The 14,561-nt window shown below is 38.6% G+C and overlaps 1 protein-coding gene and 1 non-coding gene across 2 annotated transcripts in view; one reads left to right on the top strand and one right to left on the bottom strand.

Moving 5' to 3' along the window:
- ERMP1 (endoplasmic reticulum metallopeptidase 1) overlaps positions 1 to 14,561 on the bottom strand; it is a 41,988-nt gene that overhangs the window by 15,458 nt on the left and 11,969 nt on the right. Inside the window, exons 5-10 of the mRNA XM_072959480.1 lie at positions 9,019 to 9,165; positions 8,278 to 8,370; positions 5,909 to 6,121; positions 4,832 to 5,052; positions 1,725 to 1,899; positions 1,150 to 1,340 (exon numbers count right to left, since the gene is read on the bottom strand). Coding sequence (XP_072815581.1) covers positions 1,150 to 1,340; positions 1,725 to 1,899; positions 4,832 to 5,052; positions 5,909 to 6,121; positions 8,278 to 8,370; positions 9,019 to 9,165 — 1,040 coding nt within the window. The remainder of the gene's footprint in view (positions 1 to 1,149; positions 1,341 to 1,724; positions 1,900 to 4,831; positions 5,053 to 5,908; positions 6,122 to 8,277; positions 8,371 to 9,018; positions 9,166 to 14,561) is intronic.
- Positions 13,440 to 13,511, top strand: TRNAT-AGU (transfer RNA threonine (anticodon AGU)). The gene has a single exon. It is a non-coding gene; the product is annotated as a tRNA-Thr (tRNA).

Here is a 14,561-nt window from a genome sequence, read left to right as displayed (position 1 = left end):
GCCAGTAAGGACTTAGTCATTATATTAAAGGTGAAATGGCTGGAATGCTCAGATTTCTTTCAGGACTAGGACAGCTGACGCCTGACAAGAGTGAGCGTAAGAATTACTCAACAGGGCTACATATGCAGTCACACACACAGCTGTTTACTGGCTATAAGGGACTTCCATGGATAGTGCTGACCATACATTTGGTATTCTTACCCGCTGTCTCTAGATCCTAACCTCCACATGAGATGCCCTTCACTATATCAATGTGAAAAAAGCTCACTATCATCTCCACGGAGGAAAGAACTATAATAAAGTCAAAACTACTTTTTCTATTTGGTCCCCTAGCTTCAAATCTCAGAGCGTACCTATGGATATTCTGTAAATACTTCTTATTCTTAGGAATTCCAATGAAAAGAACCACAAAACAGAGATCTGCCTCCTCTGGAGGGCCAAGCCTGAGTCCTGGAGAGTGCTGGCACCGTGCAAAGAGCAAAACTCTGCCTGGAGCTTGCTCCAACAAAGGGCAGTCTGAGTGTCAACTCTGCATCATGTCTCTTCTTCCCTCCAGAGAGTTCCAGGGAAAAGCAGCAGAGATGGCAAAGGTAGGACTCTCTCTAACAAGGACAGAACACTGACACAGCAGAATACTTGGTACATGAGGGCATGTTTGGATGTCGTAAGTGTAAGTCACTTAAGGAGACAGACTCAATTAATGAACTTCGCTGTGCTAACAGCGAGGCCAGAAATGACAATGGAAAAATCCTCACCGGAGTTAGTCTTCCTTCACCAACTCTAACAGCACTAATGAAACTACCGTGCATTTATTAACATTTGCCTCTAATTAGTAAGTGCAAAACACACTGTTAGGAATCATTCTAAAAATTCACCAAGTGATCTCTACCAGTTCTCATCTGGTTTTTGTTCCACACATTCACATTCAGGTACTTGGAAAGCTATCTGAAAAGAACTGTAACTGGAGGATGAGGAGGCAAAAATAACAACAAAAAACCCATTCTACATCTTCTTACCATACTGAACCCGCAATACGCCCAGCCATTCACCAGTTCTTTTGCTTTAAGAGTATAAGCAGAACAGCTAAAATCATCACACATTTCTATCTAAAATGAAGAAAGGAAATTAAAAAAAATTTCTTTTCCTTACAAAATAGGATGAGAGAGTCATTGTACAACCAGCCAAAATAGAAGCCAGCACAACATCAGGTGGAATTTCAGAACCACTCCTCCCGAGGATAGGGGTAAACATCTCAAATACGGCCCAGATGAGGTACAGTGCGTACAGGTAAGGAATAAACATTCCCAAAAGGTAGAAGGCAATAAATTTTCCTCCAGCACCTAGGGAAAAAGAGAAAGGAAATACACATCTCTGAAATTCTGCAGTGAGAGCACAGCTTTTTATAGTACTGGTACACCTCTGCGCCCAACAGAAATTAGGTTAGTGTGACTCCTGCCTGGTATGTGTTACCTAGTGAGATAAAACACTATGACTCAGAGACGGTAAGATCCAAAAAAGAAAACAAAACACGTAGATAATATATTACCATGCGCTCATCTGCATGAGAATGCTGGAGTGTAAGGTACAAGATGAAAATCTACATGACTTGAAAAATTTTAAAAGTAACAACAATTCAGAAAGCCTACCCAAAAAATCAAATAAGGAAGGAAGCCTTATATCTTTTAAGGTATTTCCCATTTGCATTGCAACCAAAAATACCCTACCATGCCGCTTAAAGTCCTTGTGCACACAAAGCTTTGTGAGCAATGGAAACACCACCCAGATGGCGCTAATAAATGCCGAGCAGAGCCCCTGGTAAGTGAGAACGGTGAGGAACCCACAGTGCACGAACAGCGAGACATCAAAAAACACTTCTCCCAGATACTGGTCACTGGCATTCTGAAAGAAAGAACAAAATACACAAGGAGTCTCATTCATGGGCCACTCATAAAGATCTTCTATTACAGCATAATTTCCACTGCATAGGAAAGCCACATTTTGTTTTGAGCAGGGTCTAACCTTTAAGTTTTAATGTAAACACTGACAAAGCTATCTCCCATCATGAAATAATAAATTCAAATTGCTGCACAGGAAAGGGGAATTTAATTTAACAAGATGGGTGAAAACATCATTACTTGTATATATAATCTGTGCTTTCCCTTTACAAGGTTAAAAGTAACCTTTGGAAATGTTCTAAATAAAAGAAAGACCTCTCTTAAAAACTTTCACTCTGTAAGTTCTTCTATTCATGCAACTTCCAAAGAATTTCAAGCAAATAAGAGAAATGACCTGTGAAGAACAGTACAAGCTGCTGCAGCACCACCAACAGCACACCTGGAGAACTGCAGGGCCTTTAGAGCACAGGGCCATGAGGGTTTTGCTGGATTGCTGAGTCTTTTCTATCTCTAACTTTGCCCCCGTCCTGGATTCCTGGTTCCTTCATGTGATAAAATCTGATCTATATTTTTTGATCTTTGAAGTCTGAGGATTCCTGTGTAGTATCTTGAGTTATTCAGAAGAAAATTGCCATATGAACTTAATACATTTTAACATCAGTACCAGAGATTCTATTCATGTAAACACGAAAGTTATAATTTCAGTGCAGAAATATCAAAATTGAAATAGATATATTAAGCTTTTCTCTCCTCTGCCTTCTGATTTCTGTATTGTCCAGGGCATGTTTGTCATAAGGGACTCTACCTCAAGAGCTCAAAAGAGTTTCAGTCATGTTTTCAAAACAAGTTAAAGTTCACTTGACAAACCTCCTTTGGACAATGAAAGATAGGCTCTCGTCGTTAAATAATTAGATGTTCCACACTGTTAATAGAGTCATGATCTTTAAAGAGAATAAAATGAGTCTGAGGATTCAATGTGAAGCCCAATTCCATTCAGATATTTAAATACAACAATCTCAATGATGAAGACTGTAATAACAGAATGTTTTACACTGTTCCAACACTGTACCCAAAACCCAAACACCTTCAAATCTACCTCCTTTCTACCCATCTCTGTGATCCCTGCCCGCCTCTACCCCTTCCAATCCATTCTATCCACTGCTACCACAGTTCTTACTAAATCACCAGACTCTCTCACTTAAAATCCTACTTAGAAATTTTTAATTGTGGCCCCAGTGATTTTGAGGGTCACGCTCCAACTTTGCCCTGGCCTGCTTTCCCACGTACTGTGCTATCAACCTGACCTTCACCACCCTGAGCTTTTAGTGACTATGACCGAATGTCTCGCATGCATTCCCACCTCTAACTGCCCACTGATCTGCTCTCTTTCTGGCACGCTTCTACTCAGTCCTCAAAAACCCATTTCAAATGTCACCACCTCCTTCGGTGGAGACTTCCCAACTTCCACAAACAAAATTCATCTCTCCTGGCCCCATATTCCTAGCACTGTGACTATGTCACTCTATTTCACTTCATCCCTAAGTCCTCTAATCACTGTGGTTTCCCTGTCTTCCCAAATGAAACTGCGAGCTCCTTGAAGAAAGACCACATCCTTACGAACCTCTGTACCAGGCCTCAGCATGGTACCATGCCCACTAGGTATTCAAAGAGTACTTGTGAAATGAAAATGAAACACATTACTCTTTCCATTGTGCCTTCAGCCCACAGTTTTATGACTGCACAACTGAAATTAGTCACAGTAAGTGGAATTTTACTAAGCATTTCTGTCTCACCCCCCACTGTCACCCCAATGCCACATCAACGACAGTCAGCCACACTCTGGTTACATCCCACTGCACTAAGAGTAATCATGTGAAATTGAGCCCCACGGTGTAATTCTTTTGTAAACTGAAGTCACTAAGATACAAGTATTGGCTCAACCATAAATGGGTGGCTAACCCCAAAGAACCTTTCTTCAATACGGCCTGCTAACAGAAAAGGGCCCTCAGACCATATCCCAACATGAACTGAAAATGAGACTAAGGCTCAGGTACCAAACACATCCTTGTAGCAGAATACTGAATTATAGTCTTCCATGTCTCCATTCTAATCCTCAGAAGGACAAATTAAAAAAACAGGTGTACACTGGCTGTCTTGAAAATGGTGGAACTAAAAGATTTTCCCTCTAACTCTCTTAGAAAATCAGAAACTACAGCTTACTATCTCACTATAATTTTAGTCCTATTATCTCATAACTCTAATTCCTAATTTTGTCTTTACCAGACAAATGCATACAGTTGAAACCCTAACAATATGCTAAGTTCTCTAAGTCAGCATAAATCATCTGGGAACCCTATCTCCCTTCCCTTTCTTCCTTAGCAATGTGTCACTAACCCTCACATCATATATGCATGCTGTCAGAATCTGCATCAAAGTTTAAAAAAAAAAAAGTGAAGGAAACTGAAAAGGAAACTGCACATTTTTTCAGGCAGCAAATACCGTGTGTCAGTGCTCTGTGTCAGACACTGCCTAAGCACAAGGGCTAATGAACAAAACAATCCACACCTTCATGGAGTGCACAATTCAGAGGAGAAAAGAGCTATTCAAACATAAGTAACCAGATGATCCCAGGGAGGGCTGGTTGATTCAACAGCCTGGTTACAAAAACTACAGAAGATTCAGCAGAGGCAGAGGCTGTGCTAACACACCTTTCTGTCACCAACACCCAAAATACTGTTTGCAGCTTTATAACCTCATTTGAAATTTGCAACAAAACCCTCAGAATAAAAAGCCTTCCAGAAAGTCAACACAGCCAATTTTCTATGCTATGCCAATTTTTGATAGTTCAAAAGGCCAAATACAATGAACCCCACCTGAGTTTGTCTTCAATCCTTGAAGGCAGCAAAAAGAAGTCAATAAATATGCCCGACACTTACCACGTAATAAAATCTTTTTGCGAGGGTATGTATGAATATTATTTTGGTTACAGCAGCAGTTCCATACAGACAAACGGAGACATAGAAGTGGTTATACCATGAGAGAGACTGTCCAATAAGAGAGATGAACACTGCTATAATGAGCACAGTGACCAAGCTAGTGAACCAGCTTATCAGAGTGATGCCAAGGCCACAGAAGAAGTCCTTTGTGTAGCTTGCAGCTAATGGAGAGAAAACACGAAGTGGAGATCACTGTCTTTACCAAATCAATTTCACCACCCGTCAGCAGAATTTAAGAGGCAAACGCGTTAAAACAAAAAATTCACCACTGTAACTGAAAATACTGAAATTCCCTAAGGGTGAGGTTTGTTAAACACTAGAACAGGGAAGGCATCAACAAATAATATTCAAGTATTAACATTTACTGAGAGTCTGTGGGCACAAAAGATTCAAAGAGAGACGTCTCCAGGAAGAGTTCAGATACACTGCTGACTAGGCAAGTGGGCACTCTTAACCTTCATCACCTCTGGGGCGCTTTGCGTACCAAAATAACAGCAAAGTTCCATGTAAAATCTTGCTAAAAGAAGCGAATGTGGGAAGAGAAGAAGCTTGAGAAAATAGTGATAAAGGATTATTTAAACTGCTGCTAGATATTTTATCTTGTAACAGCACACACCAAGTTAGAAAACTGTACCACCAACTATAACACATTTCAAGCAGAAAGAGACCAATTCAACCAGCAGCAGCTCATTCACACTTCAGAACTACTGGTCTATAGTGAGGACAAGACTTTTTAGTGAGACTTTTCACTAAAATCAATCTTTACAAACCACTTTCCAAAAGCTTTTATGGCACTTCCGTGAAGTGCCTAAGTACATAAAAACTGCCTGCTCACCAAGATTAATGATCCTATCAACCTGACATCCATTTAGAAATGTCTCATAACAGTATAAAACAAATGTTATTTTCCTTAAGATTTTTTTTAATCTCTTGGGAAGATATAAGCAAACTGACAAAAAAACTTCAGGCAAATTCTATACCTATGCCAGTATTGTAGTTGTAGAGGAAAATACTTACACTTATGTTTGGGCTGCAACAATTTCCTTCCCAGGTATAAAGCAACAGCCGTTATCACCATGTAGTTAATGATCAAGCCAACACGATAAGGGTAGGCGATGACAAACAGGCCAAGCACATCAAAGAAGACCATGTTTCCATGTTGATACTCAGAAGCAGCAGCCAACATATCAGACGTGGCTAGATATTTAAGAACTGCTAAAATGTTGTCGCCTATTAGTGAAAAAGAAAAGAAAAAGATAAAAGAAAGGTAACACAGTTTAATAAACCATCCACTGTTTGAGTAAAGAAATACCTAGAAAGACTGTGAACAGAGATAGCTTTCTACCATCCCACTGCTCTCCCTTTTCTTACTAAATTTCTCAGATGAGGTCCAAGCCCCCTATTCTTTCCTCTCCTCTTTGAAGCTCAGCCACCTGGCCCTCATCCTTTCCCTTCTATTAGAGCTATTCTCCGATCAGTTATACCCTCACTGCTGACAAACCCAACAGCGGCTTCTCAGTCCCTATTCATTTAATATATAAATGTAGCAGACACTGCTCTAGCTATGAGAAATTCAGTGGGCAAACAAAAGATAAAGGCCCCTTGTGAAGCTTTCAGACACTAAACAATTATTACACGTGTTAAGAATTAATAAGGAATGTGTCAATGATATCTCAATTTAGAAAGAGAAATAAGGAGAGAATCCCCTCGGAATACATCATGGGAGACTGATGGCATCTGAGAAATCAGGGGAGCATCCCAAGGAAGCAGTATTTATAGCTAAAGGACGGACAGGAGCTACAGCGGGGCAGAGCTTGTCCAGACTAAGACAACCGTCTAGAGGAAGGCCCCAGGGAGGGAAAGTTCCAAATAGAAAAAAAAAAAAAAAAGTCCCAGAATGAGGAAAGCGTACTCAGCAATGAAGCTGGAGAGCTGGGAGAGTCATTACTAGGCAGAACCCAGCACGTCAGAGGCTGCCAGGAAATTCTGTTGTATCAATCAACACCTGAATGAGCTTGAACTTAAGAAGTCTTGAATGACTGGCACTTCTTCCCATCCTGTACTTCCTCTTCTTTTCACTGAAGACACCACACTGTCTTACCATGGAATTTCCTTCATTGGCTTCTTTCTTGGCCTTAAAATGTGTCTTCCCCAAAGCTCAGGTTAGTTCTCCACCTATGCTTCACTCTTCCAAAAACATTACCGTGCTCCATACTTCTGTGCTTTTCTCTATGCCTTTAATTTCCAAACCCAAATACCCAGTTCTGGCAGAGCTCTGACACTGCACCTGTATTTTCATCTGGGTGGTTCATAGGCCCTCTGTCTTACATCTGACAGAGCTCACATGGGGCCGCCTACCCACATCCCCGTGATGGTCAGTAGCGCCATCTCACCCAGCCAGCTACTCTGCAGTCATCTTTGCTGCCGTCCATCGGATTTATCCCTTCTATCTACCCTGTCAGATCCTGTTGGATTTACATTCAAATTGTACCTAATTTCCCACCACCCCACCCCCCGCTTTTGTTTCTATCTTTTGTCAACACCAGTCTCGTTTTTCCACACTAAAATTATTGCCAGAACAGCTCTGACTCCGGGCTCGCTCTCCTTCTCCACCGTCCACTCCTCTCTGCACCATGAGGCTGACAGTATTTTAAACCACCGTTCATTTATGTACTGAGCCCTTCAGTGATTCCTTATTCGTACAGCACCTTCTTGCTGATTTTTAAAGCCTTCTTCACCCCGATATGCTCCTACCTCATTTCCCTCTATTTCTGAAAATGTGACCTTCGTTTATACTGTAGTCTAACAGCCTGCTCACCAACAGCCCCTCATACACACACCACTCCCCACGTCGTGCCGTGCTTACTTGGAACATCGTCTCTTTTCCACTGGGCCAAGTCCTACCAACTGTTTTCAAGGCTCAGCATCAGGCTCACCTCCCCTGACTCCTACAGATCTCTCTGGAAAACACTTCGACTCCCTTGCCCCTTGTCCTGATACCGGTCCTATAACCCGCTCACTTGCCCTCACCACTCAACCTTGGATCTATGTAACTTTTCCACACCCGGGCAAGCTGTTCAAACATGTGCTGGTGCCAACTCCAATGTATAGCTTCCACTTTGGCTACACGGCCATCGCTCAGCAATCCTACCATAACCCTGGGTCAACTCCCTTTCATGTTCCTCAAGATGACGAGTCCTATGTTCTTCATTGCTGAACTAGACTTCAGAGCTAAAATTCAAAGCCTCATCTAACTCCAAAGCCCCAGCTCATTCACACCACACACTGCCTCTCAAATGCACAGGACATAGAGTATCTATAGGTTTATAGGTCATCCATGATATTCCATCTTACCGTATGTCAGAAGTCTAAATTAGAATACCAACCTGCTCTCTGAATGGAGTCTGTTAGGATTCTGTCCGCTGTGTCATACTTGGTGTGATAAATGTATCCATTCTCAATAAAAGCTAAGTCTATTCCTAAGACATACAGGGGAAAAAAAGTCATTTTGCTTTAAAGATCAACTTTGCTTTAGGCCTGTTTGTTTAATGTATTAAGTTCCTAAAGTCAGACAAAATGTCAAGCAGTGGCATGACTGCTTCGTCACATTTAGGAATGAATGATGCAGATTCTCTTTGAAATTCTCACAGAATCTACAGCTATGGAACATAATTCAATACATAATGACTGGGGCATCGCAAGTCACACGGCAAGGGAGAGGAATCAGAACTTTGCCATTTACATCCTTGTCAGGCCAGAGCCAAATTTTAACATCAGATATTCTGTACAAGCCCCCAGGGCAGCTGGCAAAGCAAGGTAACAACGGAAAAGACCCCGGAGGGATCTATTACCATCTTCTGGGGATGAAGTGCTCAATAGTTCTCCCCTGTTCTTCTGTCCCACTGTGGGGCAAGAGGACATGTTCTAGCAAAGGGATGCACTTAAATTAGACAGGTGTTTAAAGAAAAGGAAACTGTCAGGAACTCTCTTTCAGTGAGTCAGAATATACTGTTCTCATACAGATAATCTGCTCTCAGAAAATGCTATTTTCTCACAAACTTCCAGAAAGTAAACTTGTTTCTGATTAACCATGGTCACACAAAAGCCCGTAACAACTGACAGAATACCTGGAATGTTCCCAAAGTCCCTGTAGATGCGGAAGTCCGTATCTGAGGGAATGATCCCACTCTGGAAAACCTCCTGAGCCACCACAGAAGCAAATGGGTGTTTAGCTGCTGAAACATAAGCTTGGACCAACCAAGGATTTTCAGGTCCTGAAATGAAACACGACAACACAATACAAGGTTAATCTGGTAAACATTTTTTTAACATGCTTTTTTTTAAGACACCTAAAATAATTACTGTGGTGATCTGGGGGAACAGGTCAAGAATTTGTTTTTTAATCCTATTTTCTGTAGTTGCCAACATTTCTTTCATAAATGTATATAAGTTTTAGAATGAAAAACAACCTCTAAGAACACAAAATTATTTTTAATTATAAAATAACAGCACCATAAAAAGTTTAAGTTTAAAAATGAAAAACCACTCTGAAGCCCATCATCCTAAGATAACTATTACCATTTTTACAGCTTCAGTTTTCTTAGAAATGTATGACCGTGTGTACACATAGCTGCACCGATAAGAGTATATGCACTCTGTACACTGCTGTTTCACTTAACATTCCATTTTCCTATGTTGCTAGTTATTACAGTGGCACTTTAATAACTGCATAAATCACTGAACATACCATAAAATTCCTTATTACTACTGCTTATATCTTTTTATCATTATTAATAATTTTAAATTAACATCTTCATGCACAGCTTTTCTCAAATGTGGGAGTTTTTTCCTTAGGACAGAGAGATAAATTGTATTACTGTTCCCAATTATTCACTCTTGTCCCACGTAATTTATAATGCCTCCCTGTGGAGGTAGCACATACATGACTTACTTTTGGCCAACTGACTGCAAATGGGAGAGACATGAACTTTTAACTGAAAAGACTTCTAAGAGCCATGACATGCTCCATCCCTCCCACTAACTTTGGCTATGAGATCAGTACATCCCTGGTGGGGGCTTCTCCTTTAGCCTGGATCCTAGAAGAATAAGAAACATGGAACTTAATAACAATGGGATATAAGTGCAGTTACCCAGGAAGCAGAATGTAGCGTGAGCAAGACATAATTCTTCGCTGTTGTAACCCACTGAGATTTGGGGGTTGTTTATTACAACCAAATTTAGCAAAAAGTTGTCTGATATAGATAGATCAAGTAACTGTATTTCAGGGAATCTAAGAATACTAACATTATTTTTTAACTTTTTTTTTATTTATAATCATTTTACAATGTTGTGTCAAATTCCAGTGTAGAGCACAATTTTTCAGTTATACATGAACATATATATATTGTCACATTTTTTTTTCTGTGAGCTACCATAAGATCTTGTATATATTTCCCTGTGCTATACGGTATAATCTTGTTTATCTATTCTACAGATTTGAAATCCTGTCTATCCCTTCCCACGCCCTAAAAGAATACTAACATTTTTATACTTTTATAAACAGATAATCAAATTGCTTTCCTATAGAAAAAAATAACCATAAAATGTGGGAGGAGGGAAAGGATGGAGAAACACTACAGAACCAGATGCCCAGGTGACCCAGATACTAGAGTTACCAGGCATGGATTTTAAAATAAATACGATTAATTATTCAAAAACACAGATGATAGCAAGAATTTCACTAGACAAGTACAATCTATTAACAAAGAAATAGAAATGGGAACCCTTTAACTGAAAAGCAAAACTGATGTTAAGAATTTTAACACTTAAATGATGTCATGCAAAGTTAAACACAGCAGAAGAAAGAAACAGAGATCCATAGAAATAAATCCCAGAAGGAAAAAGGGAAATAAAGGAATGTTTATAAATATGGGATATAGTGAAAAGGTCTAACATATGACTAACTGGAGTCTGAGAGGAAGAGGAAAAAGAATGGAGCAGAAGCAATGTTTAAAGAGGTAATGACCAGTAATTTTCTAAAGTTTATAGAAAACACCAAGCTATGAATTCAAAAAGCCCTACAAATCCCAACCAGGATAAACATGAAGAAAACACACACTCATTACCAAGATCTTTGCTCCTGAATACCATTATCCACAAAAAGGGCCAGGTTTCTCCTTAGAGAAATGCGTAATTCCAGATCTGAGGCTAGAGTATGTTAAGTGGGAACATCTTGCACCAGAGTAAGAAAGAGCTCAGATAATCGTGTCAGAGACCTGTCAAAAGGCACCAGTTGAAGGGACTATCACTGGCCTAAACTGGGACAATCCATGCATCAAAATGATTAGAACAGGATATATAATCCACAAAATAAAATATACATCAAATACTGAAACAAATACATAAGGGAAAACAGAAAGCCTAGCAGAATTCCAACTATTAATTATAGATGGAATGATGGAGCTAGAAAACTCTTAATATAGCATCCAGCTAACATTATAGCAAAAATGCTCTGAGGCAAGAATCCTGAGTGACTGCTAAAACTGGGATCAAAGTTTCATAAGAATCAGGGTATTGACACAGTCTCAAACTACCCATTACAAAGGGGTAGTTTTACAAAGTAGAAAGACCCAATAAATATAATCAAGTGATCAAAAGTTAACACCATCAGTAATCAGAGACATTATATGCTTCTGATGTGATGCACTGAGAACACAAATGTAAAAGGAAAAAGAATAACAATGGTGGGGAAACATTATCAAAACTGATCATGTTAAAATACTATTACTAAAATGGTATTACTGTGACAATTAGATATTTAAAAAGTTCTATCATTAAAATATCAAAACCACACTGAAAAACAAGTAAAGCTAAATTACAAAGGAAAGAGTGATTATTGTAAAAATCAGAGTAACAGCTACCCTGAGATGAGAAGGAGGCAGCTGTATCTGAGACAGGGCAGTGGGAAGCTTCTGGGAGGGTGTGGCAAGAATTCATCCTCTTTCACACGTCGGGGTTGGAAACAGATTCACTTTACAATAATTAAGGTCACACATATTTTTTGTGCATGTTATATAATGGTTGTGATGTATCAAATAAAACGTGACAATTAAATGCTGTATTTGATCCTGCACTGGAATTCAGATTAGAAAACAAAACAAAAACAACTAGGATGTTATTGGAACAACTGGAGAAAACTGAATATGTAGATTATTTGCTAACAGTTTTATATTAATGCCATATTTTTTGAGTGTTATAAATGTACTTTTATTGAAGAACATATCCTTGTTCTTTATCTAAGATGATCACGTTCAGATTATCAATCGAGATTTTTCTCCTTTACTCTGATAATGTGGTGAATTACATAGATTGATTTTCAGATTTTAAGCCATCTTCATTTACTGTTCAGTAAAGTTGCAGAATGTAAAATCAATACACAGAAATAAGTTGCATTTCTATACATTAATAATGAACTATCAGCAGAAAATTTTTTAAATCCCATTTACTATTGCATCAAAAAGAATAAAATGTCTAGAAGTAAATTTAACCAAGGAGGTGAAAGATATGTGCACTGAAAACTATAAGATGGTGATGAAAGAAACTAAAGAAAACACAAATAAATGTAAAGAAATTGAATGCTTATGGGCTGGAAGAATTAATACTGTTAAAATGTCATGCTATGCAAAGCAATCTACAAATTCAATGCAATCCCTATCAAAATTCCAAAGGCATTTTTCACAGAAATAGAACAAGCAATCCTATAATTTGTATGGAGCCACAAAAGACACCAAATAGTCAAAGCAACTTTAGGAAAGAAAAACAAAGCTGGAGACATCACACTTCCTGATTTCAAACTCTACTACAAAGCTATAGAATGAAAACACTGTGATATTGGACAAAAACAGACACATAGATCAATGGAACAGAACAGAGAGCCCAGGAATAAACCCACTCATATGTGGTCAACTAATTGACAACAAAGGAGCCAAGCATGTACAATGGGTAAGAGACAGTCTTTTTAATGATTTTGGGGAAACTGAACAGCCTGATGCAAAATAATGAAAATGAACCATTATCTTATACCATACACAAAAAAATAACTCAAAATGGATTAAAGATGTGAACATAAGACCTGAAACCATGTAACTCCAAGAAGAAAACACAGGCAGTAAGCTCTTTGACATTGGTCTTGGAGACAGTTTTTTGGATTTGACACCAAAAGCAAAGGCATCAAAGCAAAAATAAACAAGTGGGACTACATTAAACTAAAAAGCCTCTGTACAGCAAAGGAAACCACCAACGAAATGAAAAGGCTGTGTACTAAATGAGAAGATTTGCAAATCATATATCTGATAAAGGGTTAATACTCAAAATATAAAGAACTCATACAAATCAACAGCAAAAAAATCTCAATCTGATTTAAAAATGGGCAGAGGACCTGAATAGACATTTTCCTAAAGACAACACACAGATAGCCAACAGGTACCTGCAAAGGTGCTCGACATCATTAATCATCAGGGAAATGCAAATCAAAACCACAGTGAGGGAAGAGGGTATAGCTCAGTGGTAGAGTGTGTGCTTAGTATGCACAAGGTCCTGGGTTCAATCCCCAGTACCTTCAGTAAATAAGTAATCAAACCGAATTACCTCCCCACCACAAAAAAGTAAAAAAAACGATTTAAAAGAGGAAAGAAAAACTAACGTTAAAAAAAAAAAAACCCACATGAGATACTACCTCATACCTGTCAGAATGGCTATTATCAAAAAGACAAGAAAGAGAAAAAAGAAGGAAAGGACTGCATAGAGACAGGGAACAGACTGGTTGCCAGAGGTCAGGGTGGGAGGTGGATGAAATGGGTGAAGGTGGTCAAAAGTTACAAACTTCCAGTTATAAAATAAATAAGTCAGGGATGTAATGTAAGGCATGTTGAGTACAGTTAATAACATTGTACTGTATACCTGAAAGTTGTTAAGAAAGTAAGTCTGAAAAGTTCTCAGCACAAGAAAAAAAATTTGTAACTGTGTGGTGATGGATGTTAACTGATTTACTGTGATGACCATTTTGCAATATATACAAATATTCAATCAATATGTTGTGATCTTGTAACTTAAAAAAAATCTTGTATTCGTGAAATAAGCTCATCTTGGTTGTTCAGTATATATTATATGTATATATAATATTTACATATACACACAGATAGAAAAATACACAGACATCACTGGATTCAGTTTGCTAATACTTTATTTAGGATTTTTGCATCTAAGTATGGCATTTATCTATCAAAAGTATATACCAAAGCTGAAAATACGCACACCTTATGACTCGGTAGTTCCACTTAGAAATGTGCATACACGTATATGTATATGAAAGACACTCATAAGAATGTTCCTAAGACCATTAAAAAGAGCCAAAACCAAGAAACAATCTAACATCACCAACAGAATGGATATCCTTGTCAATGGAATATCATTCAGCAACAAAAAAGAATGACCTATTGCTAAATACAAGAAATGAATCTTAGAGACATAATACTAAGTGAGAAGCCACACACAAATGAAAACAGTGTATGAGTCAAATTACAGGAAGTTCAAATACAAGCAAAATTAAATCCATCCACATTTAAGTCAGAATAGGGTAATGCTTGGGGAGGAAAGACTGAGAAGGGCCACA

The sequence above is a fragment of the Vicugna pacos genome, chromosome 4 (assembly GCF_048564905.1).
Source record: "Vicugna pacos chromosome 4, VicPac4, whole genome shotgun sequence".
Lineage (NCBI taxonomy): Eukaryota > Metazoa > Chordata > Mammalia > Artiodactyla > Camelidae > Vicugna > Vicugna pacos.
This window is presented reverse-complemented; position numbering and strand designations above follow the sequence as displayed.